The sequence below is a fragment of the Pygocentrus nattereri genome, chromosome 9, assembly GCF_015220715.1.
Source record: "Pygocentrus nattereri isolate fPygNat1 chromosome 9, fPygNat1.pri, whole genome shotgun sequence".
NCBI lineage: Eukaryota > Metazoa > Chordata > Actinopteri > Characiformes > Serrasalmidae > Pygocentrus > Pygocentrus nattereri.
The window spans coordinates 27,873,787-27,901,370 of record NC_051219.1 but is presented as its reverse complement, the minus strand read 5'-3'; the positions used below and the strand labels follow the sequence as shown (position 1 = coordinate 27,901,370).

The window sequence follows — 27,584 nt, the reverse complement described above, 5'->3', positions numbered from 1 at the left end:
CTACTGAACATACAATATTTTGCAGCTCATGTGCAAATAAAATAATTTTTTTTTTAATTGAACGAAAAAAAAAAACATTAAGTAAAAACAAATTGCGTAAATGATTAGATACATTAGAGAGCTATAATGTGAAAAACTGTTTTTCACTTTTCTCAAACTGCTACAATTTCAAAATGTATCATTCATTCCCCAATCTATACAGTCCATATATGGACCCTAAGTTGCTTGAATTTATTGTTACCATGATGTAACATTACAGACACGCACCTGTTCAACCGACAGAAGTTTAGCTCTGCCTATTCACACTGAAGTTATAGGGAGTGTTTTTAGTATGAAATGTTTTGGGACGTGGCACAATACAGTGCAGCCAATCAGAATGGAGCTCCTTTACACACATCAGTCTTTAACGCACAGTAACAACAGCAGGCTGTCTAATTCCAAGGAATGAAGATAACTTGGAAAATGGTCATGTAAAAATGTGCAGGTACATAAAAACTGCACTGATGTTTTAAGTGCCCTTCTTATTTGTCAGATTCTTGTTTCAATTTTCCTGTTACACATTAAATTTTGCCAGGATGAATCTGCTGACAAAAATCTGAAGAATGAGAAGTTGACTTAAGCATCACAACGTTTTGGTTTCTGACTGTTTCTCATTGCAAATTAAATCAATTATCAATTATCAGGAAACCAGCTGGAGTGCTTATAAATGCAAATAAGTACATTTGTCTTAAACGTATTGATGTAAGTCTTAAATCTTTCTCTGTGCCTTTTCTTCAGCTATTAGCAGACAAGATTGTTGTCTGTGTTGCCATGGCTGACCAGCAGTCTATGCACCAACCTTTAGGGTTAAATGTCAGTGAATTAGCAGTACGTTTACTCCAGCATTTAAGACCATTTATTGTTTTAACTGTGTTAGAACAATCAGCAGATCTTTGTTTTACTGTAAAGAAGGATTATTTTGTTTTACCTAAAAATCTATTTCTGCTCTAGAGCTGCATAAACCAGTATCTGCTCCTCATGATGCTCAGCTTTTGAAAAAAGTGTGTGTGTGATGGGTCAGGTGATCACATCAAGACATCACATGAAAACATGGGCCGTTCGGATGAAGACTGGCCATTTTGTTATGAGCTGAATGTGATGCATTATAAGCTTTCAAAAAAACATCAGTCCAAATGCCAAGCAAGCTAAAACCAGGAGAGATTAGCAGTTTAATTTAACCAGTTTAATAGTTAAATCTGACTGACAGAGGAAAGCTGATCTTGGTATATAATTAAACCAAAAGCTATCTGAATATTTTGATTTAAAAAGCTAATGTAGTTAACTAATAAAGGAGGCTTACAGCAGTCCAGACAAGGATCCCACGCATCACACACTTGCTTCAGACCTCAAGTTGTTAAATCTCAAATTAGACTTGGTTTTATGGTTTCTGACACTATATAATACACTTTTGTCTGTAAACATGGAAAAACATGTTTCCATAGCTATAAGCACTAGTAGCAGTAAACATGTTTCCACATTTACAGATAGCAGTATGTCATACAGAGCCAGAACCCACAAACAAGTCTATTAGAGATGACTGAACAATAACACAGAGAAGTGTGACAATTTAGTCAATTTGGTGGTAACTACTGAGGTATAAGCTTCAAATCACTTCATCACTTGTTATTGTTGTCATTACTGCTTTTCAATACTTTTCGTAAACCTCAAAATTTCTTTTGTAAAAAAATAAACACAATGTTCGTTGCACAGTGATGCACAAAGACTCTAATATGACACATATTCATGCCTATTTAATAAACAGAGGGCCTTTTCTTATTACATGGCTGCTGTTAGTATTTTGGTTAGCTGACTCTTCTGAATTACATTAATATTCAGAGTGAGTCTCTTCAGCCGAGTCTTCAGGCTCTGTCTTAGAATTTAATACCTCTAATCATTAAACAAAAACAGCTTCAGGTATCTTAGTTTCCTTAAGAATCCACAATAAGCCTGTCAAATGTAAAACTAAAGAAGCACACTCCAAATTGCTTAATGATCCACAGTGTTTACATACATATAACATATGTACTACATTTATATTGTCTGTTGGGTTAGAAAGATATTTTAGGTCAAGCAATACAGCAATGATAAAAAAAAGATAACAGCAAATAGAGATCATCTCATAATATAAACAAATACAAAGTGAGTGAGTGAGTACAATGTTGGGTCACAGTATTGTGGATGTTTGTTACCACTCACAGTATCAGTAAAAATTATATACCCTACTAATAATATCTATTCTGCTTAGGACACTTCCAGAAAATCAAATTTCAGTCGTATCAAGAAAGACCCTGACAGGGACAGTGGATGGTTCTAGGAAGGGGGTGATCTTGAATTTCTGGACTACTAACAACAAATGATCATTTATATACTTATATATCTTCTGCATTTACCTGCTGTACCTCAAACATTCGACTGATAACATTAATTACATTCTCCCATCTATATGTCCCTCTGCGCCCCTCATTCAAGTTTACCTACAGACAATATTTCTCACACTTTCAAATATACAAAGAGCACAAATCATCACTTACGTCAAGTATGTATTCTTGGATCAGGGCATGAAGGATTATGGCAATGAGCAGATAGAAGAAGACAGTGGCGATGTCCTTGGGACCATACTGATAAAAGTTCACAGGTTCTGGCTTGTCTTCTGTATAAATACGAACATAAGATGAGTTATATAACAAATACACAATTCAAAACTGCTGAAATCTTTCAGACAGATTGAAATGGCAGGCTGCATGTGCTGCAAGGCTCACCTGATGTCTGAGTGACATTGTACTGAACTGTGATGAACATAATGGCGAACTTTGCAGTAACCTGAAATTATGAAGACAAACAAACACCACAAAACAATGAAGACATATAGTCACCAAGATAATAGTAATTACAACTTATTACAACAGTAAAAGTAACTAACTTTAACAATAACAGTAAAAATTACAGAAATTACATTTCAGTAACTCAAAATTAGTCCTTTTTGTAATTTGTGATGTATAATTAGTATGGTAATTAAAGGCCTTTAGTAGTTTACTAACTGGAAGAGGATCCTGAAATCACTGCTATTGGAGCAAAACTCATATCTCCATTTTTGCCAATTGTCACAAAGAATGGACCAAAAAAAAAAGATTATTTAGATTATTTAAAAGATTATCTAAAATTATTTAGAAAAAGTCTAGTTTCATTGACTTACATTAAAAGTAAAGTATGTTTTTTCCTTCCCCTGTAGAGTTATCATTTTGGAGATGCTATAAAATCACTTCGAATAAAGTATGTTTACATTGACGTAGACTGAAAGGTGTTTTTTAATTCTCCTGTAAAGTTATATATATATATAGCATTTCTATTGTTCCATTCATCATGAAATTTTCACATGACATAAAGGACGGCAGTGTTGACGATTAAAAAAAATAGAAAAATAAAAATTGACAAAAATGGAGATACATGGTTTTCTTTGGACAGCGACGATATGCATGTTGCATTTATCGGCATTACCACTGTGTAGTTATAAAGTATGTATACAAACACTTAAGTAATTACATAAATTTTGCAGATTTACAATATGTTTGTAAAATCTGAAATTAACACAAAACATATTTGTTATTAGAATTGTCCTTCTTTAGATTCTTACTATGAGGTTTAAATGTAAAGTAAGCCTACGTCACCACAAAAAATTCTACTAGATTAGCCTCGTAGCTCCAGCGCGAATCTAAAGACGGGAACTCTCAACAGCAAACATGCCCTGGCTGACGGACTGTGTTTGGGTGGGGGGAAAACGGTGTAAATTTGTTTTTTCACTGAACTTCTACTTTAAAACTACGTATGCCCAACTGACAGAACAGGGAAGCGCTAGACATTGAGAAAAAGCTAGATTCACACATCATCTTCAGAGCCTTAAACAATTTGACTAACCGATTCATCTGACATAGAAAAATGGCCTCTGTCTCCACAACTCGACTGTAGAGTTTTCTTCCAGAGGTTTCTGTAAAGCTGCAGAAGCTCAGCTGTGAAGTTCACTCTCACTTTAAATCATACTCACATAAAAAGGCGGCTCTTCACGGGTCCTTCAGCAGAAAGTAGAAAGGGACCCTTTCTATTTATAACCATGAGTTCTATATGGAACCATCTGCATGAATAAATGTTTCTTTGCATGGTGAAATGGTTCTCCAGATTAATGGAGAATGTGAAGTAACCTTATACGGGATTTTAATGGTTCTGTATGGATCCAAAAAGAAATCTGTTGTTGGAAGCTTGGCAAAAAGACTCCATATAGAATCCCATACAACACATTCTCCAGCAACATGAAGAACCATTTCACCATGTAATAGTACCAGTGTGTAACTGGTTCTATACAGCACTCACGTTTACTAATAGAACCATTTCCCTTACTAAAACACACTTGAAGAACCATCTTTTTAAGTGTGTATTTCAAAGCCCCATAATCTCTCACTTGGCTTCCTATTCGAATTTTCCAGTTCCACCTTAAACGGTGCAGCCCCGGCTGCTGCACCGTTTAAGGTGGAACGTAAACATTTGAACAAGAAGCTGATTTCAACAGCGTTAAACTGCATTTATTAGACCACCGCATTTTAATAAATAATAGCAGTAATAATAATAGTAAAAATAACAGTATCGTGTCTCCTCTGGTCTTAGCCTCCTAGCCCTGACTGATCTGAAATGCAATATTGTAAATATAAAGCATGAAAACACAGCTGTACTGACTCTGTAAAGCCTTTAAATTGATAGTTACACACCTGAGAGGGGCATCCGTGGCCTAGAGGTCTTTATGGGTTTAAGAGGTGAGATTAAGTGCTTGTTTAAAAGGTTTAACTTGATTAAATCCTACCTCAAACATGAGCCCGAGAAGGATGATCATGGCCACACACGAAACCATATCGGCGTGATTCTGGATCACAAACTCGTGGCTCAAAACCGGTGGACTTTTATTCTTCTTTCTGAAACCCATACTGGCAGTAAGAGTGCGCTTTTACCAGATATGAATGCCCTGGTCAGAAAGGATAAAGAAAACGCAAGAAACAGAGCCGTATGTGTCTCAGTTTGGACACTTTCTGCTCGTACAGCTGCTGCTCCCAAAGCTAAAGCTACACCCGCTGCTTGCCGGAAAGCGATATGTATCTGGCAAATCAGCGGCACTCAGACTTTACAAATTAAAAGTCTTCTCGCATACCAAAAATACCACTTCTCAGTGAAGCATATCCTTTAAAGGCAAACTCCACTTTTTCCAAATTTCTGCACAATTAAATGATTAACGTCAACATTCAGACTGGTTTGCGCTGTTCTAGAAAAACTCAGAGTCGGAATTGTTCACGGTGGTGGTGATAGGAACCAGACGTCCACGTCTAAAACCTCCCTCGCAGAACATTATTGCATGAAATGGTTGTGGAAATGTGTGGATAAATTTGAGTCTAGCACATATGCTAATAATTCATTTCAACCAATTTAACGTGGGAAGATGTGTCTACGGGAAAACAGCCCAAAGAAAGAATTTTTTTTTCAGACTGACCATTCTTCTAACATCATCAGCATTACGTATATAAACTCAAAAGACACCCAAAAGTAAATTAAATGGCTATATTTGTGCTGTAGACATCAAGACCACAACTGTAAAGAAATTAAAAGAACTGAATGTAATGAATTTGTTTGGTCAGCCAGCAACACCATACACCATCTGACATTTTAACCTCTTTTATTAATAATAAGAATATAAACGTGCAGAAGAACGTTTCAAATTTATAATCTTTGATCGGTCAGTATTCCTGCATTGCATCTGACATTCTTGTACCTCTGATTATTAAACTAATATATTTAGTGTGCAGAATTATATCACCTGTTAGTCCTGAGAAGCCTAAGCAAGTAGCAAGTCAGTCGCAGTCAGGCTTTACAAAATAAAAGTCTCAATAAACTTGACCTTTCAGTTTAATTTAATTAAATCTCCCGAAGGGTTTTAAAATGCTCTGTTGAGTTGAGTCATTTGTTTTGGAGTAAGTAAAACACTAAAATGTGCAGATCAGGAGAAAGCTCTTAGCATCCTTGACAACTGCCCGGAGCCCTGCTCCTGACATCATATATGAAAGAAAATAATGCGCCACACATTAGGACCTTTAACGACGTCCTAATGCGTGTCCACAACTTGGCAAGGCGTGGAGACGAGATAAACCTATGGTCAAGGCTTAATTATCTAATTCCAATGTTTTACTAAGTCATGGGCATGCATTAGGATCTCTTTCCCATGCCTTATTAAGTCGTTGTCTTGCATTATTTTTATTTACATAGGATGTCACCAGAACAACTAAGGCATTAAAAAAAGAAAATGTTGATTTAGAATAAATAAATAATTAGTTACTCATCAGCATTGTCCCAAACATTTAATTGAGTGTGTTAGAGCAAGAAATGACTCCAGAACCTACAGATTTTTTTAAGGAAATACTGAGCCATCTTGGGCCAAAGCCTAGACAAAATGAGATTTTATTTAAGGTAAAACAACTTTGGCTTTGCATTTTGTCCGAAACCAGAATTTATACATAAACCCAATACTGACCCTTAGTGTATCTGCGATCTATGGCTCTTATTTTGATAGGTGTCCGTCTTTTGAACTGGAAGTTGACTGTTAGACGTTATTAATGAACTTCACGTTGTGAAAACGGCGTCTCTCTCTTTTGGGCAGGTTCTGTGTGTTTTCTTTGCTTTTTAAAAACAAAGCTAAAGTTATTTAATTGTATTCAGTAATGTTCTTACTGTTCCGACTTTTAATTCTACACTTTGGGACCACGGCTGTGAATAAATAGGCTTGTTAAGGATCTATTTCTGGGCTTGTTAGCCGGTTTTAGCTTGGTGGTAACTAACATTCCTGCTTCTCTGGGATAACTTGGGTTAAGTTTCTGAGTTTCACTCTAGCCACAAAATGTAGATTACAAGTGTACGATAAAACCTTTAAAGGCATTTCATACTCAGTCCTGTTTTTAGTCTCGTATAAAGACGCAGTGCTGCAGGAAGATTCTGCACAGGTTCATTTAGTTGTGCGTTAGCCTTTGGTGTCTTTAGACTTTACTGCTTCCAGAAAATCCAAAATAAATGACATTTTTTTGTATTTCTATACAGCCATTAAGCCTTCTTAATCTTTAATAAGGTGTGGCCATTTCTATAATATATTCAGTCCATTTCTTATTAAAAATAATCACGCTGTTCACCTCAGTGGCTCTGTGTAATTTACGTGACGTGACACATGTAAGATAAAGCTCTTGTTGGTGTGTAGCCAAAAAGTAGAAGCAGCTGTTCATGCAGAAATGTAATGTAATGTATGTAACTATTTCACGTAATAACTTTCTGTGAGGAAGCTTTTAAAGTAAAATTAACCACTCTGACGTCTTGTTCTGATCACCGTCAGTGTGAGCAATTCTGATTTAAGCATTTCTCATCAAACACTTCTCTGAATGTCACAATGCATTGATTGTATAATGCAGATTTTTCAAATTCCCCCTCAAAAACCACTGAATATCTGGTAACGGTGATCTAGATTAGGCTGGGTGGAGCTATGCCAGACTGATGCATTATAGGTGGGAGAAACTGTGCTAAAATCTGTTCCGTTTCATCAGACATGGCAGGAGCAGACATGGACCCTGAGGTGGCTTTAGGATTATTTGAAGAAGGGGCGACCTTGGTTCTGCTTGGCGTGCCTGAAGGAACTGAGCTGGGCATCGACTACAAGAGCTGGCAGGTTGGACCACGTTTCCGTGGGGTCAAAATGATTCCCCCGGGGATTCACTTTCTGTATTACAGCTCTGTAAGCAGTAGAAGCAGTGGTGGGGAGATCGGCCCCAGAAAAGGCCTCTTCCTCTCCCTGAAGCCCCGGGAGCTAATTCTGGCCCACTGGGACATAAAAGAGGAGGATCTGGACTTTTCTGCCTCTGAAAATCTTGAAGAGGTTTCTCGAGTGAAAGCAGGGCTTTGTGAACTGGACTCGTACTTGGGACCTTACCCTTACGAAACGCTGAGGAAGTGGGTGTCCCTGACGGATAAACTTAACCAGGAGGTGGCCGCTGCCCTACAGCCGCTTAGTGGGCGAGTATGTGCCTTCAGCGACGTCGTTCCTGAGCTCCAGCTGACGCACACTAAAGACAGGGTAGAGCAGAACCTGCCACGCAATGACACACAGTGCCAGACCATGAAAGAGGGGCTGGACAGGCTCCCCCGGATGAAACAGAGGGAAGGGACTGAGCTCCGTTTCTCACAGATCCCCAAACAGATGTATCCCGTAGGGGCCACGCCAGCTCAGATCACTCAGTGCAGCATGGATCTGAGCTACGCGCTCAGCTGCCTGCTGGAGAACTATCACAAGGAGCACCCACTCAACGTTCTAGGTAGGAATAGTTGTTCTGACCATTTTTGCTACTCAAATATCTGCATTTCGCTGCTTTTGGAACAAAACCTTGTATTTCCATTTTTCAGTTTTTGACCATACCTGTTTTTGAAAAAGTGTGGTTTCACTGACTTACATTAAAATTACCATTTTATATATTTTTTTTTTTCCCAGTAGATTAAAATCAGAAAATAAATAGGATTTGCTGAAAAATTTGAGGAAGAATATTTAACTGTTTTCTTTCAAAGAAGTTAATTTATTTTCATTCACAAAACTGACAAAACATATCATTCGAGCATGTGTGTTCAAATATTTGCTTACTGCTGTTTATCTTATGAACACAAGTGTCATAGGTTGGTTGTTTTTAATTGGACATGCATCAATGTTTTCCATATTTGAGGACTTTGTCAACTAATTGCTGCAACCCTCCAAAACGTGGAAAAAAAAATTAACAGTTGATTTCTTTCTGTGCATATAGCAGAAAACACGATTTGTAGCTGATGGTTTGATTGATTTCGTCATTTATTTGTGTTTAATATGTGTGTGATTGAACACCATACCAGTTGACCAGACAACTTTATGCTGTACAAATTTATGTTTTTGTTTGCATTTATAACTCCATATAGCCGTCCATTTCCCTTAATGTGAGACACTATACCACATGCTTCTGTTGCACAGATTACATATACCCTGTTTGAATAGCTAATGAAGAAAATTAAACATGAGTGCGAGTGGCTGCAGGGCTCAGTTTGAGGATGGTGGGCACAAAGGATTGTCATCTCCTTTGTCAAATCAAAATGACAAAAAATCCCCCTCTTTGTACAGCTGCCATCCTTGATACACATTCTTTTTATTTACATTTCACTCTGCTCTGAAATAAATCCATTTAAATTGCCCATCCCTAATTCGATCCAGAGCCCTCTTTGATTTTGAGTTCTGTGTGAATCTTTGCATGTCATTCTCAAACAAGTGTGGGATTACTATAGCGGCTATAATATACTATTCTTATTCTTATGTATTTGTCTGTTAGGTGAGCTGCAGTTTGCCTTTGTGTGCTTCCTCATTGGAAATGTATATGAGGCCTTTGAGCACTGGAAGAGCCTGCTGGCTCTTCTGTGTAAGAGCGAGGAGGCCATGAAGGAGCGGAAGGATCTGTACCTGGGGCTCATCACTGTGCTTTACCACCAGCTGGGAGAGATCCCGCCAGACTTCTTTGTGGACATTGTGTCCCAAAACAACTTCCTCACTTCTACTCTGCAGGTAAAGGCGTTGGCTTTGAGTGAAATGATAGCTGTTAAGTAGGTAGTACAGGAAGACTTATAGAGATTTGGTTGATTCTCTTTATGACTTATACCTTTTAGACTTATGTACATAAATATTGTCTGTCTTGATTGGCTGTCCTGTGTTCTGCCACATTCAGTAACCACTCCGGGCTGAAACACTCCTGTTAACTTCAGTAAACTGCTGTAGGCTGAATAGGTGTACATGTGCAAATATGTTGGCTTTCATGGCATCACAGAAACAATACATTTAAAGCGAATTGTTTGCATGTATGGACTAGCGAGTGAATAGTACATTTAGAAACATGAATAGGGTTTGCATATGACACTAAATTATTTTATTTTAAAAAATCAAGGGAAAGTGATTGTTATATGGGCCTATTAAACAAGTACACTCTGTAATGCCTTATAATGTTGATATAATAAACGCTGTTATACAGTACAATTGAAGGGGGCGATATGGTAACATAAGACAAAACTGCTGTCATGATAACATCTCTGTGACTAAGAGTGAGACAGTTGTTAGTAAATTAATTTAATATGAAAATAGATTAATTGTTTATGGAATGTTGCAGCCCTTCTTTATTTCTCAACTTTTTTACTTTGTTTTAGGATTTTTTCCAGTTTGCCGGCGGGCCTGGTGTTGATAAAGCATCTTTCGCAAAAGAGCAGAGAAATTTAAAGCACATCTGACCAAGAAGTTCCGCTGGGATTTCGATGCAGACCTGGACGACTGTGCTCCGGTGGTGGTGGAGCTTCCAGAGGGAGTCACACTGGACTGATAGTGAATGTTTACCACTACAGGTTCAATTTTCACATGGGGGGAGAAATGTACCAGGATGGCCTGAGCTGTGCAGTGCAGCCGCTGTGCTGTAGAGCACTACTATTCCTGTTGAAGCACTTGTCTGTGTTGACCGAGAAATGGCCTATTGGCACGACGGATCACGGTCAGGTTCCAGCAAAGCCTGTACACATTTTTGTTCCATGGAGGAAAAGAGACTCTGAACTCTGTGTCTCCTGTCATTTGTAAATGAATATTATTCACTTCTCTGTAGAGAGAGCCTCAGACATGATGGATAATTTGTGCTCAGGCAATTTCTGCCTGTAAAGCACTATTTGGGCCGGATTAGTTTTACATGGGAAGATGGTATTATGATGATTATCAGTGGTTGTCATTGATTTTAGATCCATCTAAATTCTCCATGTCAGTAATTTTTATAGACTGCCCCCATCCAACACCAAGTTAAATTTTACCTACTAAAAATGATTCATAGTAATAACCTCTGGTTATACAGGGAGATTCACTTGAAAGAGGCCCCGAATATTCTATAATAACTCTTGCTAGGATGAAGCAATCTGAACCAAACAACATGCGATGTGCTCCTCAGTATATGGAGCTTCGAACAAGCCAGGATGCCCCTAAATCAGAACGAAGAGGTAGTCAGCCGACAGCTGACTGCAAATCTCTGTTTGTAACTTATGGGTGTGTACCCCCTCGTGTGTCTGGCAGAAAACTGATCACTTCCAGCATCACATGTAATGCATTTGATAACACATACGTCAAGGTATGTAATCTATTTTTTGGTTAAGATTGCCTCATCCTAACGGGAATTACAGCAGAATATTTGGGGCCTCTTTCGAGTGAATCTCCCTGTATTTTACCCATAGAAGTAAAATCAGGTTATATTAATCCCATGATATACAACGACCCAGTTATAATAACCCACTGCTAAAAAACGACTCATAGAAATAACCCCAGGTCATATTAATACCACCTGAATTGCAGGTAAATATTCCATCATATCCTGTGGTAAAGGCTGATGTGTGCTGTACTCCTTTACATGTACAACTGTGCTCATTAAAACATGTAAAGTGAGAGGAAAAAAAAGTCTGTTTCACTGTCTATAGATTCCCTAGCTAAAGTCAACACTAATGAGTGGGATAAACATAACTATGATTAAATTAAAAATTCTGACACATTTTCTGCTTGTGAGCTTTTGGAGAATCGAGTATGGAGTAACAACTGTGATTAAATTGAGTAGCCACTCCCATCTCTAATTCCTACCAATATTTGTTACCCTGTGCATATCAGTCTTAAACATAACAGGCGTCCTGTGGTTAAAATTACACCTACTTATGTAAAACTAGTCCTGTCCAAAAAGTAATTAATTCATGCTGTCTGACTTCAGAGACAGAAGATGGTGTTAGATATATGCTGTTAAATCAATGTAACATATTTTGGATCATTCCTTTTTTAATAAAGTTAATTGGGTGTTAACTTTGTTCCTTGTGAATGTCCAAAATGTTTTGAACAGAGTTTGGCCACAAGAGGGCAGAGCAGTTCTAATGTTTTAAATCACTTGTTCACTCTGGGAGACTCCTAAAATAACACACAGCTCCGTTTGGTGACAAACCTGCTCAAACAAGTCACATTACCAACCGAACTTGGGAACTGATAACATTTGATCGGGAATGCTGCGGCATCCCCAGGACAGTATTCTCACAGTTAGTCACTACTGGTTCCGAAATTTTGACTGTGTGATGTGCAGATAAAAACATACAGTGAGAATGAGGACAATAGCACTGTTGTAATCTGTGATTAAGCTTTATTTGACATAATTAGTGATGTGGGTCATCAAGTAAGATATTCTGCACTTTTAAGCTGATTATGTTACAAGACCGGTTTAGCCAGTGTAGTCTCACAGGCTGAACTTGATACTGCACTGTAACAGTTCTGTTATACTGTTATAACTGTGGCCACTGGCCACTTTATTAGAAGCCTTATTGTAGCAGCTCCTTGATTGAGTACAGTTAGCGACTGTAGGTCATGCACAATTCGTGTTAATGGCTTATCCAGGACCTTATGGGCCCCAGGGCAAAAAAAAAAATTAGCTGCTCAAGGGGAATTCTACCAATTTTTCAAAATTTCATTAAGATGTCTATAAAGTCATTCAGAGCAGTTTGTTGTAAAATGCTCCATTGTAGAAAAAGGTATGTCATGGTAAATGGTTCAAAGTGGTAGTGAAGGGAACCATAGGTCTGAAGAGTTTAATGCCTCTAAGAGAGGCATTAGCACAAACATTGGAGAGGTATGTTGGTAAGAAATTGTATCTTTCTGAGTTGTGCCTGTACAATTGTGTCAGTATCTAAGATCTTTATTGGGGCCCAGTGAAGATTTTAGGGGGACACTCTTGTCTGGATGTTTTTGGGTGGTGGACCTCTCTTAACCTTGCAGTGTAAGGTAGGTGTTTCAAATAAAGTGGCCAGTGAGTGGAAGTACAAGGTAGGTGTTTCTAATAAAGTGGCCAGTGAGTGGACGTACAAGGTAGGTGTTTCAAATAAAGTGGCCAGTGAGTGGAAGTACAAGGTAGGTGTTTCTAATAAAGTGGCCAGTGAGTGGACGTACAAGGTAGGTGTTTCCAATAAAGTGGCCAGTGAGTAGACGTACAAAGGAGGTGTTTCTAATAATGTGGCCAGTGAGCTTATATAGACCAGGGAAAGTTGTGTGCTTTTTTGCATCTGAACTTTTTCTGTCTGCATTCTTCCGATCAGCAACATATGGAACAATATCTGAGCATGTTCTCACAGTGGTCAATTCTATTATCAATGAGCCTTTGGAAACGACTCTGTCTCTACCAATCTGTTGTCTTCTCCCTCAGCTGCCTGTCTTTTGTTGCTGGACACGGTGATTGAGCACTAGACAAGCGCTTGTCATGAGCACTGTTGTGGTTTGTATGGAGGAGAGAGTCTGGGACGCCCATGTGTTTACAGGACTGCGGCTGGGAACTGACCTGGCTGTCCTAAACTCTATGGCTAAAGTCTTAGATGCTTTAAGAGCTGTGGGCACTGTATAAGTTGCGTAATATTTATTCAGTGTGGTGGGAAGTAAGGGTGGGGGTATGGTGGGAGTCAAAGCGCCTGCTTAATTATCCCAAACTGCATTCATGGAGTCCAGACAAATGAGCTAAATGAGGAAAAGGAAAGCCGTGACTTTTCTATTGTCTTCCTCCTTTCACGTCTGTTACCGACACCTCGGCCTGCTTTAGGCGCACAAGATGCCTAAAAGAATGGGCTTCAGCTTGAGATGTAGAATAGTGTGGCTTTGGCTTGCAAATGTGCGTGAGATCTTGGCCTTTTGTACTTTATTGGATTTAGTGCACCCTTGCTTTACTGTTTTGTAGGGAATTTTTTCCATAATGTGTGGCTTTGTGTTTCTGCAGTTTAAAGTGATGGCTTAGTTAAAAAAAATCTCAGATGTTGGAGTTTATCAGCAAAGACAACTTTTTTTTTAAGTTTTTCACTGGAGCAACAAGGCTAATGTAGCTGAGAAGTAATAGATGCTTCTACACCACCAATTAGCATCATGCCAACTGCATGCCTAAATCCTCACACACTTTGCTCAAACTGTGCTGTGTTAACTTGTTTATGTGGTATTTTGAGACTGAATAACATCCTGTCATATAAGTATGGACAAAATAACTTTTTAGATATGTGACATACTTTTGTCCAACTTAAAGTGAAGTTCAAACATCAAACCTGCCTTGGGTCATAAACTAGGCTATATTTGGGGAAAAGGGGGAAGGTCCAGTGTTAGAAGATGCATCATGAGCAAAATAAGTAATCAACCTCATAATTGAATATTTCTGCCTGGAAACTGCAGTTCACCAGTAACAGTTTCAAAAAGACATGTCAACAGAGAACTTGTAGAGAGGAGAATTGCCGCTCTGTAATGTCTTCCAGGTTTCTCAAACGCTAGAGGGAGCTCCGGAACGAGTCCAAAATGAAGGGGTTAAGATGGAGCATTTGAGCAAAATCATGATTTATTAATGCTTAAATATATTTTTAAGAATATTTTTTTCATTTCCTCAACAATGGATAGCATAGAAGATTTTTACCCTGCTGTTTTTTAAGAGCTTTTAAACTTGATTTATAGGAGTTTAAAATGGTACCCATTATATGTTCATGACATCAGTGAGTGTGAACAGCCAATGAGCTGCTTACTCATCAACCAGTCAGGGCTCAGTAGCAGTAATGTCAGCACCTCTGCTGCCCAAAACCCGTTTGCTGTAGAAAAAAGAAAATAAATAGGTACATTTTCTTTGCTTTTTGGTGAAATTCGTCCTTCTAATTTCTAAAATTAAAGTGCAAGTGATTAGATGCTATTTTAACTTTTTATATTTAGCCATTGAGATCCAATTCCTCCCATTCACATTCATTGAGGACTCACTCGTGGGTGCCCTCTGGCATTTTGTAGCCATGTTTTTGATATAATGGCGGAAATAGGAAGTGGGCAGGCTTCTCATAAACTGCCTCTGATACACTTTTCTGAGGCACTATAGCAGCCGGTCACATCTAAATCGAATGTTTATGTAAAACGCTGCCTGAGGTTACTCAGTTTGGTCATTTGGCCAGCCTAGATGTATCCTAGCCTTCTTAAAAGGCTGGAAAGAAGATGGTAATGCTGACACAGCGTCCTAACTGAAATACGTTATAATAGCTTCTAGTGTAGGCACCCTGAGGCACCAGAATGAAACTGCTGCACCATTTAGGATGGAAGTGGGAAATTCAAACAAAAAGCTGATGAATGAAAGCTGACTTCAGCTTCATAACAAACCTAGATAATGTTGGACAGTATTAGACTTATAAGGTACTTTATGATTCATGTCAAACACAGAGCAGACACTTTATATCACTTCAGCATGTTGAAAGAGAAAGTCAGGGCAAACGTTGCTCAAAGTTGGCTAAGCTTGCTAAATTAGTTGATGGCTATATTCATTATGATAATTCTGTCAACAGAAAATCACAAATTTGGGGTTGCTCACAAAGAAAGTGTGTCATGATAAATGTCATTCCCTTAAGCTGCTAGTATAGCATTAGCAACATAAGATTATCTATATATATATATATTCAAGTGCATATGAAACGTGGAGAAAGCCGATCTCTGGCAGAAGATATGCAAACGTCTATATGCATATTCGTAGATCTGGGCATACTGAATGAAAACAGCTGTAGAGTAACATCTCAGCAACTTCTTAGGCACTAGTGGATTTTTTTTCTTGGAAATAACTTACTATAATATGAGCTTTTAGGGGTATCATCAATGCCTGGAGAGGGTCTTTAAAAACTAGTTTAAACTAATAGATAATGGGCTCTTGTTCTGACTTGGCCCCCTTTAGTCTACGCTTGATCTCATCACTCAAATCATAATCCTGGACTTGGCTCAACAAAGGTGGTCTTGACTACAGCCCTATTTGCTGCTGTAATTGATTTAGTGAATACAGTTAACTTTATACACTGAAACCTTCTGATGTGTCAGAATGAAATGACCTAGCAACTGAGGCTTTCCATTAGTTTGATCCTGCCACATTAACTCGAGCAGGTTCTCAGCATCAGTCGGGAATTGTGTTGGTTTTTCTTGTCAGTTGCTCCAGTGTGTCCTGTTTTTCAGACGTTGGTGTGGGGAAGGAGTGAATGAGCCTGGTTACTGTGGCTCTCGGGCACTGCGAGTATTTTTTTTAGGCCATTAGCTGAGCGATGCTAAAGGCTTTCAGGTTGTACAGGAGACTAGACTGCCAAAGCAAACACTGTCCTCCCAGTCTCCTGCTCTGCCAAAACAAGGGTTCCCAGAAAACTACAGCCAAGGAGGGACACAATAATCAGTATGTCACAACTTTGTATAGACAATGTTTTGTTTTTATTTTTCCATTTTCCAAATACTTTTATTTCCAGTCCACTAGATTTCACAGTAAATAATGCCATTTCTTTATTCCACTACTTTCTGCAAGATTCTGTGATGTAAAAACTAGATTTTCTATATACAGTAAAATATGATTCACATACACAAACAAATCCAACTAATCTTAGCCCACCTTTTGCTATCGCCCTCCTGTAAATACTGATTATCCAATTGTAGCTTAGCAAATGTAGCATGGCCTGATCACCTCTTTCATCTCAGAATTAAAGAAAGCACTGTGAAGTTGTGCAGGGTAAAAATCAGATTCCTGTTCTGGGGAGTTTAGAGAAATGTTGGATAACTTGGAATATCTTGTAATACTTTCAAATTTGATCCAAAAGTAAAAGCAAATACTTTTTAGTACTTCAGCTCATGTAAAAATATAAATCGAGCACTTTTACTTAAGTACATTTTTTCCAAGGGTATCTATTTTCTTTCAAGTACTGGATTTACTATCTAAAAACAACAGAAAAGCCAAATTAGCTTCTTTAGTTTTGCACTGGAGTTACGGCGAATGTAGCTAACAAGTAATTAGCAACAGGCAGACTACAGGCCTGAATCATCATGCTAGCCTTAAAATAAAATTGTCAAGGAATCTCTGAGACTTTCTTCTGTCTTTATATGGCTATACAAATGGATAAAATGGTACGTAGCATAGCTAAAAAAACACTATTAGCAATGTGAATTGAAGCCTGAATCTTGTAAGTACTTGTTTATTTTAGGTATTTTAGATAACAGTGTGTGAGAAACCACGTAAGCATGTAGGAATGACACTAACTGTTAATCATAAATAAGCTTACTGGTTAGCTACATTAGCATTGTAGCTCCAGTGCTAAACTAAAGAAGGAAACTTCAGACACCAAACGTGTCTTGACTGATTGACTACATTTAGGCTAAAGGAAAAACTGGGCACATGTTTTTTTTGTTGAACTATTTTTAAAAGAATCTATTTTTGAGTAAACCACATGAATATGGATGGGGACCTTAATGTGACTCTTGTTGAGTCCCTCTGTGTCTCGGTGGTTTAAATCCATCAGCGTTAGCTCATCTTTCAGACCCTTTGGTTTGCTCAATAGTCTCCCCTCTTAGAGAAAGTCTGTCACCGTTTTCGAGTAAAGCACTGCTCCTAATGAAAACGAATGGCTTGTCAGAATGTGGCTCTTTCACTCTAATTGACCATATCCCTGTGATTATACTTAGGGGGTGCGGGCAGAGAAATGGGGGAGGTGTGGGATGACTGTTGCTTTGACTTGCCTCCCCATTGAGGTTTTGAAATGCCAAGCTACCCTCTTAAACTTATTGCAACCGCTCTTGGGATTATTCATGCCGTCCACCAAAACAGTCATTTATTTTGCTTGTTGTTGAAGGAATAACTTGGCCAGAAATCAGATTTCCCCAATTATCACTTGTTCCAAATCTCAGGGCTTAGGAACAGGACCGGTTTGCTCAGAGCAGAACCAATATTTTAACATTTCTGTGCTCTGATCTCAACAAAACATTCCTAAATCTGTTAGAACACAAGCTGAAATTATTTAATTCAGTTCCTTTAAAAGGTCCACATGATCAAAAACGGAAGTTTCCTTATTTTTTTTAATCAAAGTTGGTTGTACACACTGAAAAAAGGTGATTTCTCAGGGTTTTTTGGTAAAGAAAATGTTCCTATATAGAACCATTTTGGAAAGAGCTCTATATAGCACAAAAAGTGTTCTATTGCTACAAGCTTGACATCGTTATGATAGCAGAACCCGTTTGGGTGCTATGATGAACCCTTTCCAAAAAAAGGTTCTACATAGAACCATCTACAGCACATTCTCCATCAGTCTGAAGAACCATTTCATGATGAAAAAAACCTTTAATCATGCGAAGGGTTCTTTGAGCATTTATGGATCTATATAGAATCATTTTTGTTACTAAAGAACCCCTGAAGAACCCTCTTTTTTTTTTTAAAGAGTGTAATGTATTTACACTGAGAAAATTTCCAACCCCCAGTCCATACAGTCTAAGCAAAATGTGGTTTGTTGGTTTTTTTTCTTCAAACTAGTTCAGCTTCCTAGGAAATGGATGATTCCACATCTGGGGTGGCATTTGTGTCCCACTGAAATTACATTAACAAACAAAAATCTTATTATTTTTACATTTATGTGTAAATCCATTCAATGCCTCATGCTTCAAGCACTATTTGTCACAAGTTATCCATTATAGCTTATCAAAAAGTATGTTTTAGTTTCCAGAACATTCACTCAGCCATGTTACTTGAAATATTACATGCTCAACAGGAATTTGCATCGGAACCTGAATTTCTAGAGGAGCTTTATTTTCAGTGATATTGTGGTATTGATTGATGAGGTCACTTTGAAAGCTCTGCACTGGTAGCTTTCAACTGTATTCAGTTGAAGTTCAGTTCAAATCTATATTTTTGTGCAAAGCTAAATCTTTCTTCTTCTTGTGCCATCAGTATGAGCGCTAGCTGACTGTGTTGTATATTTGCTAATTCCGTGCTTAAAAATCTCAAACCAGCTACTCATTCAAGCCACTTTCAGCAAAGAAACCATGTAAAAAAAATTTATATTGTTTCTAAGATGGACCAAGATGTTTTTGAGTAGTTTAAATCATGTTTTCCTTTAATGCTGAAAACTCATTTAAAACAAAACAAAGTTTAAAACAAACAAAAAAAACAAATAAAATAAAACAAAACAAAGTTGGGGTGGCCTGGTGGGTAGCGCTGTCGCCTCGCAGTGAGGAGGGCCTGGGTTCGATTCCCCTGCCGGGTGACCGGGGTCCTCTCTGTGTGGAGTTTTGTTCTCCCCGTGTCTGCGTGGGTTTCCTCCGGGTTCTTCGATTTCCTCCCACAGTCCAAAGACATGCAGTCAGGCCAATTGGACATGCTACATTACCCCTGGGTGTGAGTGTGTGAGTGACTGTCTGTGTCTGTGTCTACCCTGCGATGGACTGGCGACCTGTCCAGGGTGTATCCTGTCTTCCGCCCGATGACCGCTGGCATAGGCTCCAGCACCCCCCACGACCCTGACGGAGAAGCGGCTTAGAAAATGGATGGATGGATGGACAAAACAAAGTTTAATTTTTAAGAGTTTGAAGGACTAAATGGCGCCCCAATCACGGAATCATACAAATATAGCTGACCACCTAAGATGCCTGAAGCTATGAGGCTAATGTAGCTAACAAATAATGAAGGCTAATATCTCATCAATTAACATTTGTACAAAAATTGTAAAAAGGATTTAAAATGTCTGCTACTTTAATACAGTGTACATTCCATTTTTATATATAACAGCATGTCATACAGCATCAGAGTCTGCACGCTTCACAACGACGCGGTTTGAGGCAAGTTTGTGATGATTTGGGAACCATTACTTGTTAGCTTATTAGCATTGTAGCTCTGGCTCAAAACTAAGGAAGCAAAGTTCAAAACAAAACATGTAAAGGAGGCAACTGCATAAGATTTTTTAGCCAGTCTATTCTTTAGAAGTATATATACTCTCACAGTATAAACGTTGGGTGTACGTTTGTACGATGGCTGGGAGTTGATCTCTTTACCAGTGTCACTGTGCTGGCTGCCTCTGTCCAGTTGCTGTTGCCGGCGGACCGCAGCAGGGCTGCTGTTGGAGAGTCTGAGTAGTTTATGAACTCTGGACGTTTTTTTGAGCCTAGACTGATAAATGCTCCCCTCACTGCCACTACAGGGGTACTTAGGCCTTGTGACTCCAGTGTTTTAAAGATGTGTACATACATTGCAACAGCTTTCCAACTTCCAATTTCACAAAAAAATAGTTTGGCAAAAGATTGTATGTACACAGTGTTCTTCTTAAGCTAAATGTAGTGAAAAAGCCATCATTTATCTATTTAATTACACTTTTATAAATAACTGTATCACATACACTGTCAGAAACCACATACGCAAATCTATTATAGTTTAAAGAGAATACCACTGTTTTTTTTTTTGTTGTTTTTTTTACAATTTCTGCACAATTCAGTCATTGAGATATAAGCAAAGTTATTCAGAGTGGTTTAATGTGAAATTGTAGAAAAACCTACTGGCTCAAGTTTCTTTACAGTGGTAGTCATAGGAACCAGGCGTTAAAATACAGCCATTTTATTTACCATCCAAAACCACCAGTGAACCTGCACGTGTCTTCTGAGCTTTTTTCTTCGTAATGTTGAAAACAGTGAAAAAGTGGTAAAAATAAGTTTTCATTGGCGATTGGGGGCTCATTCATTTCATTATATGTACCCCTCCATCATAAAACAATGTCTCTGACATCAGGCAATGTATTCATGACCACTTCATGCAATAACTTTCAATGCAGGGGCTTATAGAGTCATTAAACTCTTCAGACGTCTGGTTCCTGTCACTGTGAACAATTCCGACTCCAAGCTTCTCTAGAACAGAGCATTTTATTCCAGACCACTCTGAATTACTTTCTTTAAATCTTAGCCATTTCATTTTGCAGGCAATGTTGAACGTGTCAGTTAAACGTGAATTAAATCAACCTGATGAAACAGTGTTTGTCTCCTGACTTTAGCGTATTTGGAAGACAGCAGCTCCAGTTTAAGAGCAGCTCTCTGTTATTTGGCCTCGTGAAACTGAACTGGGCTTTTCCTTCTAGCATTTCTTGGACCACTGACAGGCTGTAAGTCCCATAAAATAGTAGTTGTTCCATGACTTTAGGGATGCTAACTCTACTGTCCAAAGGTATGATGTCATGATGTTTTACAGTTTTATCATCAGCTTCTCAACCTAAATAGATGAGCAATATATCGCTGCTGTCAGGACAAAACCTCATATCTTCATTTTTGCCATTTTTCAGTGTTTGACATAATTTGACAGTCCCTGTTGTCCTTTACATTGTGTATACATTTCATGATGAATGGACCAAAAGAAATGGATAAAACTTACTTGGAAATAAGTCTGGTTCTACTGACTTGCCTTAAAAGTAAAGAAGTCTTTTTCTTCTCCTGTAAAATTATAAAGTTTTCTTCCGACAAGAACGATATGCATCAAAATAAATATTGTAGCATCAGCCTAGAGGAAGACGTTGAGAACAGTGCATATGAGCAAATGCTCTTTTATTTTGAACGAGCACTTCAACACTCTCATCTCTCAACCACTATCCTTACCACCTTCTAGAGGCACTGTAGAGAGCATCCTGAGCAGCTGTATTACTGCCTTGTTTGGTAATTGTGCCGCCTCTGACCTCAGGACCTTCAGTGAATAGTGAGCACAGCTAAAAAGATCATCGGGGTCTCTCTTCATCACATTTACATTTACGGCATTTGACTGACGCTCTTATCCAGAGCGACTTACAGTTTTGATCATTTTACACAGGTAGGACCAAGGTGGTGTTAGGAGTCTTGCCCAAGGTTTCTTATTGGTATAGTGTAGGGTGCTGTCCGTGGAGGGGGATTGAACCCCAGTCTACAGTTTAGAAGGCAAAGGTGTTAACCACTACACTAACCAACCAAACGCTGCATCTGAAAAGCCACCAGCATTGTAAATGACCCCTCACATCTCTCACACGAACTGTTCTCTCTTCTGCCATCCAGATGAAGGTACTGCAGCTTTCGGGCCCTCACTGCCGGACTGTGCTACCGTTTCTTTCCACAAGCTGTCAGATTCCTCAACTTCCACAGACATATACATAACAATATGACACTATTCAAATTCCAGATTATGTCCATGACACTGCATTTAAGTATACTTATGGTATTTCAGACTGTAATACTTCACTTATTATAAATAAGTGCATTTTTATAGTGCATTATACTTGCATTTTTGCACATTTTATTTCCTTAACAATTTTGGCTGCTAGAATACTGTATGTTAAATCTTGCACAGCTATATATATTCTCACTACTGTGTTCTGTTTTCTGTGTATTGTAAATGTTTGTATGTATTGCACTGTATTCTCTGCACTGTGTATATTGTGCTCTTCTGCACTTGTGTTCCTGTGTTGGTCCTGGAGGAATGTTGTTTCATTTCACTGTGTGCTTGTATTGAGATGAAATGACAATAAAGCCTCTTGAACTCGAACAGGCAGCAAGAACTGTCCTGCCCAGCGCTAACGTAACATGAAACCCAGGGAGAGGAAATGAGGGAGGACATGACATCTGTGGACGGGGCACACTTCAACACTCTCCTCAGTCACAATTACTCCAAACAACCTTACAACACCAATAACATCATCATCAACAACAGCAGCAGCAGCAGCATCCTTTCAGCCCAGAAGTGTGCCACCTCCTGAGAGCCTCTTTGCATAGCCACACCACCTATGTATCTCACAACAGCATGACCTGTGGCGAATGCCACAATATGATCTAAAAGTAGGTGTGTCCAATTTATTTTCACTCCAGAGTACACACTTAAAAAGAGAGGGTTCTTCAAGTGTTCTTCTGTAAATTGTTCTATATAGAACCACGGAAATCCAAAGAACCATTTGCATGAATAAATGGTTTTTGCATCATGAAAGTGTTCTTCAGAGTGATGGAGATTGAGTGATGTGCTGTATATGGTTCTATATAGAATCTTTTTGGAAAGGGTTCTATATGGCACCAAAAAGCATTCTTCTATTTGTGCAAGCTTGACATCATAACAATAAAAGGTTCTATACAGAACTACCTTCAAATTGGTGGAGAATTCTATATAGAATGCCTTTTCAGAAAAGGTTCTATATATAATCATCTACATAGCACCAAAAAACATTGTTTTCACAAGCAGCAGAGCACTTTTGGTGCTATGTATAACACTTTTCAGAAAAGTTCTAGCTAGAACCATCTTCAAATTGCTAGATAATGTGCTATAGTTGGTTCTATATAGAACTTTTTCCAAAAGGGTTCTATAAAACCATCTACAGCACATCATCCAGCCATTTAGAACCCTTTAATGTTGCATAGGAACCCTTCAGTCATGCACAATGTTCTTTGTCCGTGATCATATATAGATCTATTTTTTTATAAAGAAGCCTTGAGGAATGATTGTTTTTAAGAGTACAGAAGAGGAAATAACAGCCCTTTACAATTGAAAATACATTTTATTTACATTAAATCTGTAGTACGTTTTGATGAATTTGCAGATTAAAACGTGGGGGGACATGGATGTCTACCAGTGGTTACTGTGGAGGTTTAACTGGAACACTATGTTAAACTAACCCTGCCATATGGAGGCCATTCTTTAGCCTTGTGAGTAGTTTACATGCTTTAAAACGGAGCTATATTACAGTCATATACAGTAGAGTTAATTCTGTGACCAAAACACACAACTCAGTGATCAAAAACTTGAAAATAATGAAAAAAAGTTATATTAATTGCACAGAAATCATCTTCGTTGTGAAGCTTTTTCTGCCTGACTGTGGCCAGTATTTGCGAAGATGAAGAAAAGCATATTCTACATAACTTTAACTATATAAAATATCAATAATACATTTTACCCTGCATTAGTTTGTGCACTACTACCTGCTTTATGTCCATGTTTACAGATAGCAGCCTGTTTTGAATTCATTGTTTTAGTGATGAAATTAACAAAATTGACATATATTCAGTAGTTATTTATCTTTGCCCATTCACTCTGACGTTATGAGGAGTGTTTCAGCCTGAAATGCTTTATAAATGAGGCATAAAATAGGACACACAATCAGACGAGAGATCATATATTTCACATATATTTTAATATGAGCAAACATATGTACATATGGGATTCTAAGAGATCATGTAATTTCACGACTGTCAAATTGGCATGCAAAGATGAATTATGACAGTTTTTGTTATGTAAACTCACACAGATATTATGTAAACAAAGTTGGAATAAGTGAAGGAAATGGGCCCTATAACAACTTGATAGGGAAAATTGCTCAAATTAGATTTTGGCCAAACTATCGCTTTAAATCTTCTGAATGAGCCTCTGTGGGAAATGACTCAGAAAATGTTGCATATAATCCATCCTTTAGTGTTTACATATGTATTTGAATGATGTTTTTACAGCAGTAATGCTTTGTTCTTATATGACAGAAAGTACATTTTATGGATTGATGTGATTGATTCCTTCATTCTGCAGCATAAAATTAAAAAAATGACATCCATATGCTACGACTGTACAATGCCGCTGCCTAACGATTGCTCATTTCTCGGTAACGGGCTTCTCGGTAATGCTGTAGTGTCAAAATCTGAAACTATTACTCACTCCATAATAGCCAAAAAAACTGCTTTTGCTCTTGGTAAGAACTGGGAGACGCCCTGCTGGATTGTGCTTTCGATCCAGGATGCTTTTGATATAAGCACTAATGTTTATGATGATGTTACTGTGATGATGCAATGGGAATTGTTTCCCCTGTGCAACCCATAAAGTTGTAGAAGAAAGAGCTCCATTGTGTTTTGACCCTCCACCTGTCTTATGGATACTTGGATTGCTGTAGATTGCTGTGGGCCAAAGGCTGCAGTTTTTGCTTTCATTTTCATTATTGCCTGAGATGAATGGTGCCCCTGAGGGAGTATGTTGCAGTCTCTGGCTGCGCAAATGATTTTTGGACAAAGCCGTTGTTTGAGGCTAAATGTTTCCAGTAGTGGCCAGAGAGGAGCATGGAAGGAAGCTGTGAGCGACTCTGTGTCTCGATTTTGCACTGTGTTCTGTATACTAAAGACTATATCACTGTTGTTGGAACAAAATCTCCAAAATGGTAACTTTACAGGAGAGGGAAAAAACATTCTTTACTTTTAATGTAAGTCAAAGGAACCAGACTTTTTTCCAAGGGCCGTTTCTTTTGGTCCATCATGAAATTTACAATGTAAAGGGCAGTAGGTACTTTCAAATTATGTCAAAAACTGAAAATCATCAAAAACATATACAAGGATTTGTTCCAACTACAGCAATATATAATATAAAGTCAATCATCCAACCATGCAGCCTCCGTTGGCAGGAGCAGGAATCGTACTGAAGAGCTTAGTGCCTGTAAATACGACACTTTCATAGGATGCCACCTTTACAGCTGGTGAAATTTCTCTCCTGCTAGAACTGCACTAGACAACTAAGTAATGTTAGAAGCAACAACAGCTTAGTCATGTTAAAGGAGCACTGAGTGCTGAAGTGCAATGTGTAAACACATATGTGATGTTCAGGCGTCCATATATTTCTGATCATCATTTTAAATTATTCAGGCGTTCTGCACTGAATAGAAACCATAGGAAAGAAAAACATTTAACATAAAAAATGTATTTGACATAAATATTTAATTGTGTAGATTTTTATTATTCCGACTATATTTAATTCAAACACACTGACTGGCTCCTTTGTTAATGTAATGTGGAGCGAGGTAGTGGACGCATATGCGGAGGCAAGCGACTTTTATTGAGGGCAAATCCAAAATCAGGGTCAAGACAGTCCAGGGTCATAGAGCCAATATGGAGAGATTGTGGGGCAGACATGACATATACCAGAATAGTACAGAACTAACACAGCAAACAGATTCAAACAAAGACCAATACATCCAACATAGACCGATACAAAGACCTGAACACACTAAGGGCAAACACAGGGCTTAAATAAGTCAACGAGGGACAGGTGGAAAACAGGTGGAGACAATCATGGGTGGAGACACAAAACGAAAACACACATGGACCCCCACAAGACCCCCACAGAGCAGGTATTATTTGGTTGGTGGATCATTCTCAGCACTGCGTGACACTGAGGTTGTGGTGTTCTGTTAGTGTGTGTTGCACTGGTCTGAGTGGATCAGACACAGCAGTGCTGCTGGAGTTTTTAAACATTTCAGTGTCGCTGCTGGACTGAGAACCAAAAGTATCCAGCCAACAGTGTCCTGTGGGCAGTGTCCTTTGACCACTGATGAAAGACTAGAGGATGGCCAACACAAACTGTGTAGCAACAGATTAGCTATCATCTCATATCATCACATCTTCAAGGTGGACCAACAAGGTAGGACTGTCTAATAGAGTGAACAATGAGTGGAACTCATTCCAGCAGCACTGCTGTGTCTGATCCACTCATACCAGCACAACACACACCAACACACCACCACCCTGTCAGTGTCACTGCAGTGCTGAGAGTTATCCACCACCCAAGCAATACCTGCTCTGTGGTGGCTCTGCGGGGGTCCTGATGACTGAAGAACAGGTTAAAAGGGGGCTAACAAAGTATGCAGAGGAACAGATGGATTACATTCTGTAACTGAAGAACTACAAAGTACTTCTATATGCTCAGTGGTGCTCACTCTCTCTTTTTGATTCCCTCTACCTGTCAGTAAGTTGACCGGTCAATAGTAATAGTGGACGCTCCCACCATGCTGTCTGCTGTTTCCTTTGGCAGTCTTTGCTAAACTGTGGCAAACGTGCTGTCAGCAGTGAAAGATCTAAAGAGCTCGGAGTCTGACTGTACCCCCTCTTTTTTCTGAAGCTTTTAAAGAGCTGAGGGTGAACAGTCCTCATGTTCTGCTCTCCAGCCTAATTTATTCTCTCTTTACCCTTGTGTTTAGTCAGAGCAGTGAAACCGGACCTCTCTCCGCTCCGGCCCGTCAGGGAGTCTCAGGGAGTCGCTACAGACGGAGCAGAGCGGAAGGACAAAAGTGAAGTCCAGGTCGTGAATATGGCTTTCAGCTGTGGCTGCACACAGAGTCATTAGTGATGATTCTCATGCTTTGATAACTACAAAACACAGCAAAGTCTCATTATCTTCATCTGTCTCCTTTCTCTTTACAATGTAATGTCTCCTTCAATCAGTCAATCAGATCATTATTTATTTCACATATTGTGTGAAGACATCAAAGGTGTTGCTATATTATCCCAAGTGGTTGTTAAGATGTTGTTAGACTACTGCTATGGAATTCCAGGTGGCTGCTAAGGTGTCGTTATGTTATCCCAGATGGTTGCTAAGATGTTGCTAAGCTATTGCCATGGAATCCCAGGTGGTTGCTAAAGTGTTGCTATATTATACCAGGTGGTTGCTAAGATGTTGGTAAGCCATTGCTATGGGATCTCAGGTGGTTGCATCAGCTGTTGCTATGTTGTCCCAGGTGGTTGCCTGGCATTAAATAGTTCTTTGCATCATGAAAGGATTCTGCAGATTGATGGAGAATGTGCTGTAGTGTGTATATTATCCTGTGTGGGTTAATGTATCTTTTTTATTGTCTCTCTCATA

At 38.7% G+C, this 27,584-nt stretch overlaps 2 protein-coding genes across 2 annotated transcripts in view; one reads left to right on the top strand and one right to left on the bottom strand.

Moving 5' to 3' along the window:
* The window catches only part of zgc:113278 (uncharacterized protein LOC541528 homolog), a 29,980-nt gene extending 24,831 nt beyond the window's left edge, over positions 1–5,149 (bottom strand). The window contains exons 1-3 of the mRNA XM_017698238.2: positions 4,886–5,149; positions 2,799–2,859; positions 2,571–2,689 (exon numbers count right to left, since the gene is read on the bottom strand). Of these exons, the coding sequence (XP_017553727.2) occupies positions 2,571–2,689; positions 2,799–2,859; positions 4,886–5,005 (300 nt within the window). The 5' untranslated portion in view covers positions 5,006–5,149. The remainder of the gene's footprint in view (positions 1–2,570; positions 2,690–2,798; positions 2,860–4,885) is intronic.
* Positions 5,150–6,653: 1,504 nt separating this feature from the next.
* aar2 (AAR2 splicing factor) lies at positions 6,654–11,978 on the top strand. Its single transcript, XM_017698236.2, is given in 5 exon segments — positions 6,654–6,724; positions 7,653–8,417; positions 9,447–9,676; positions 10,309–10,344; positions 10,347–11,978. Coding segments are annotated over 4 exon segments (1,161 nt in total). The 5' UTR covers positions 6,654–6,724; positions 7,653–7,654; the 3' UTR covers positions 10,479–11,978.
* The last annotated feature ends 15,606 nt before the right edge of the window (positions 11,979–27,584 follow it).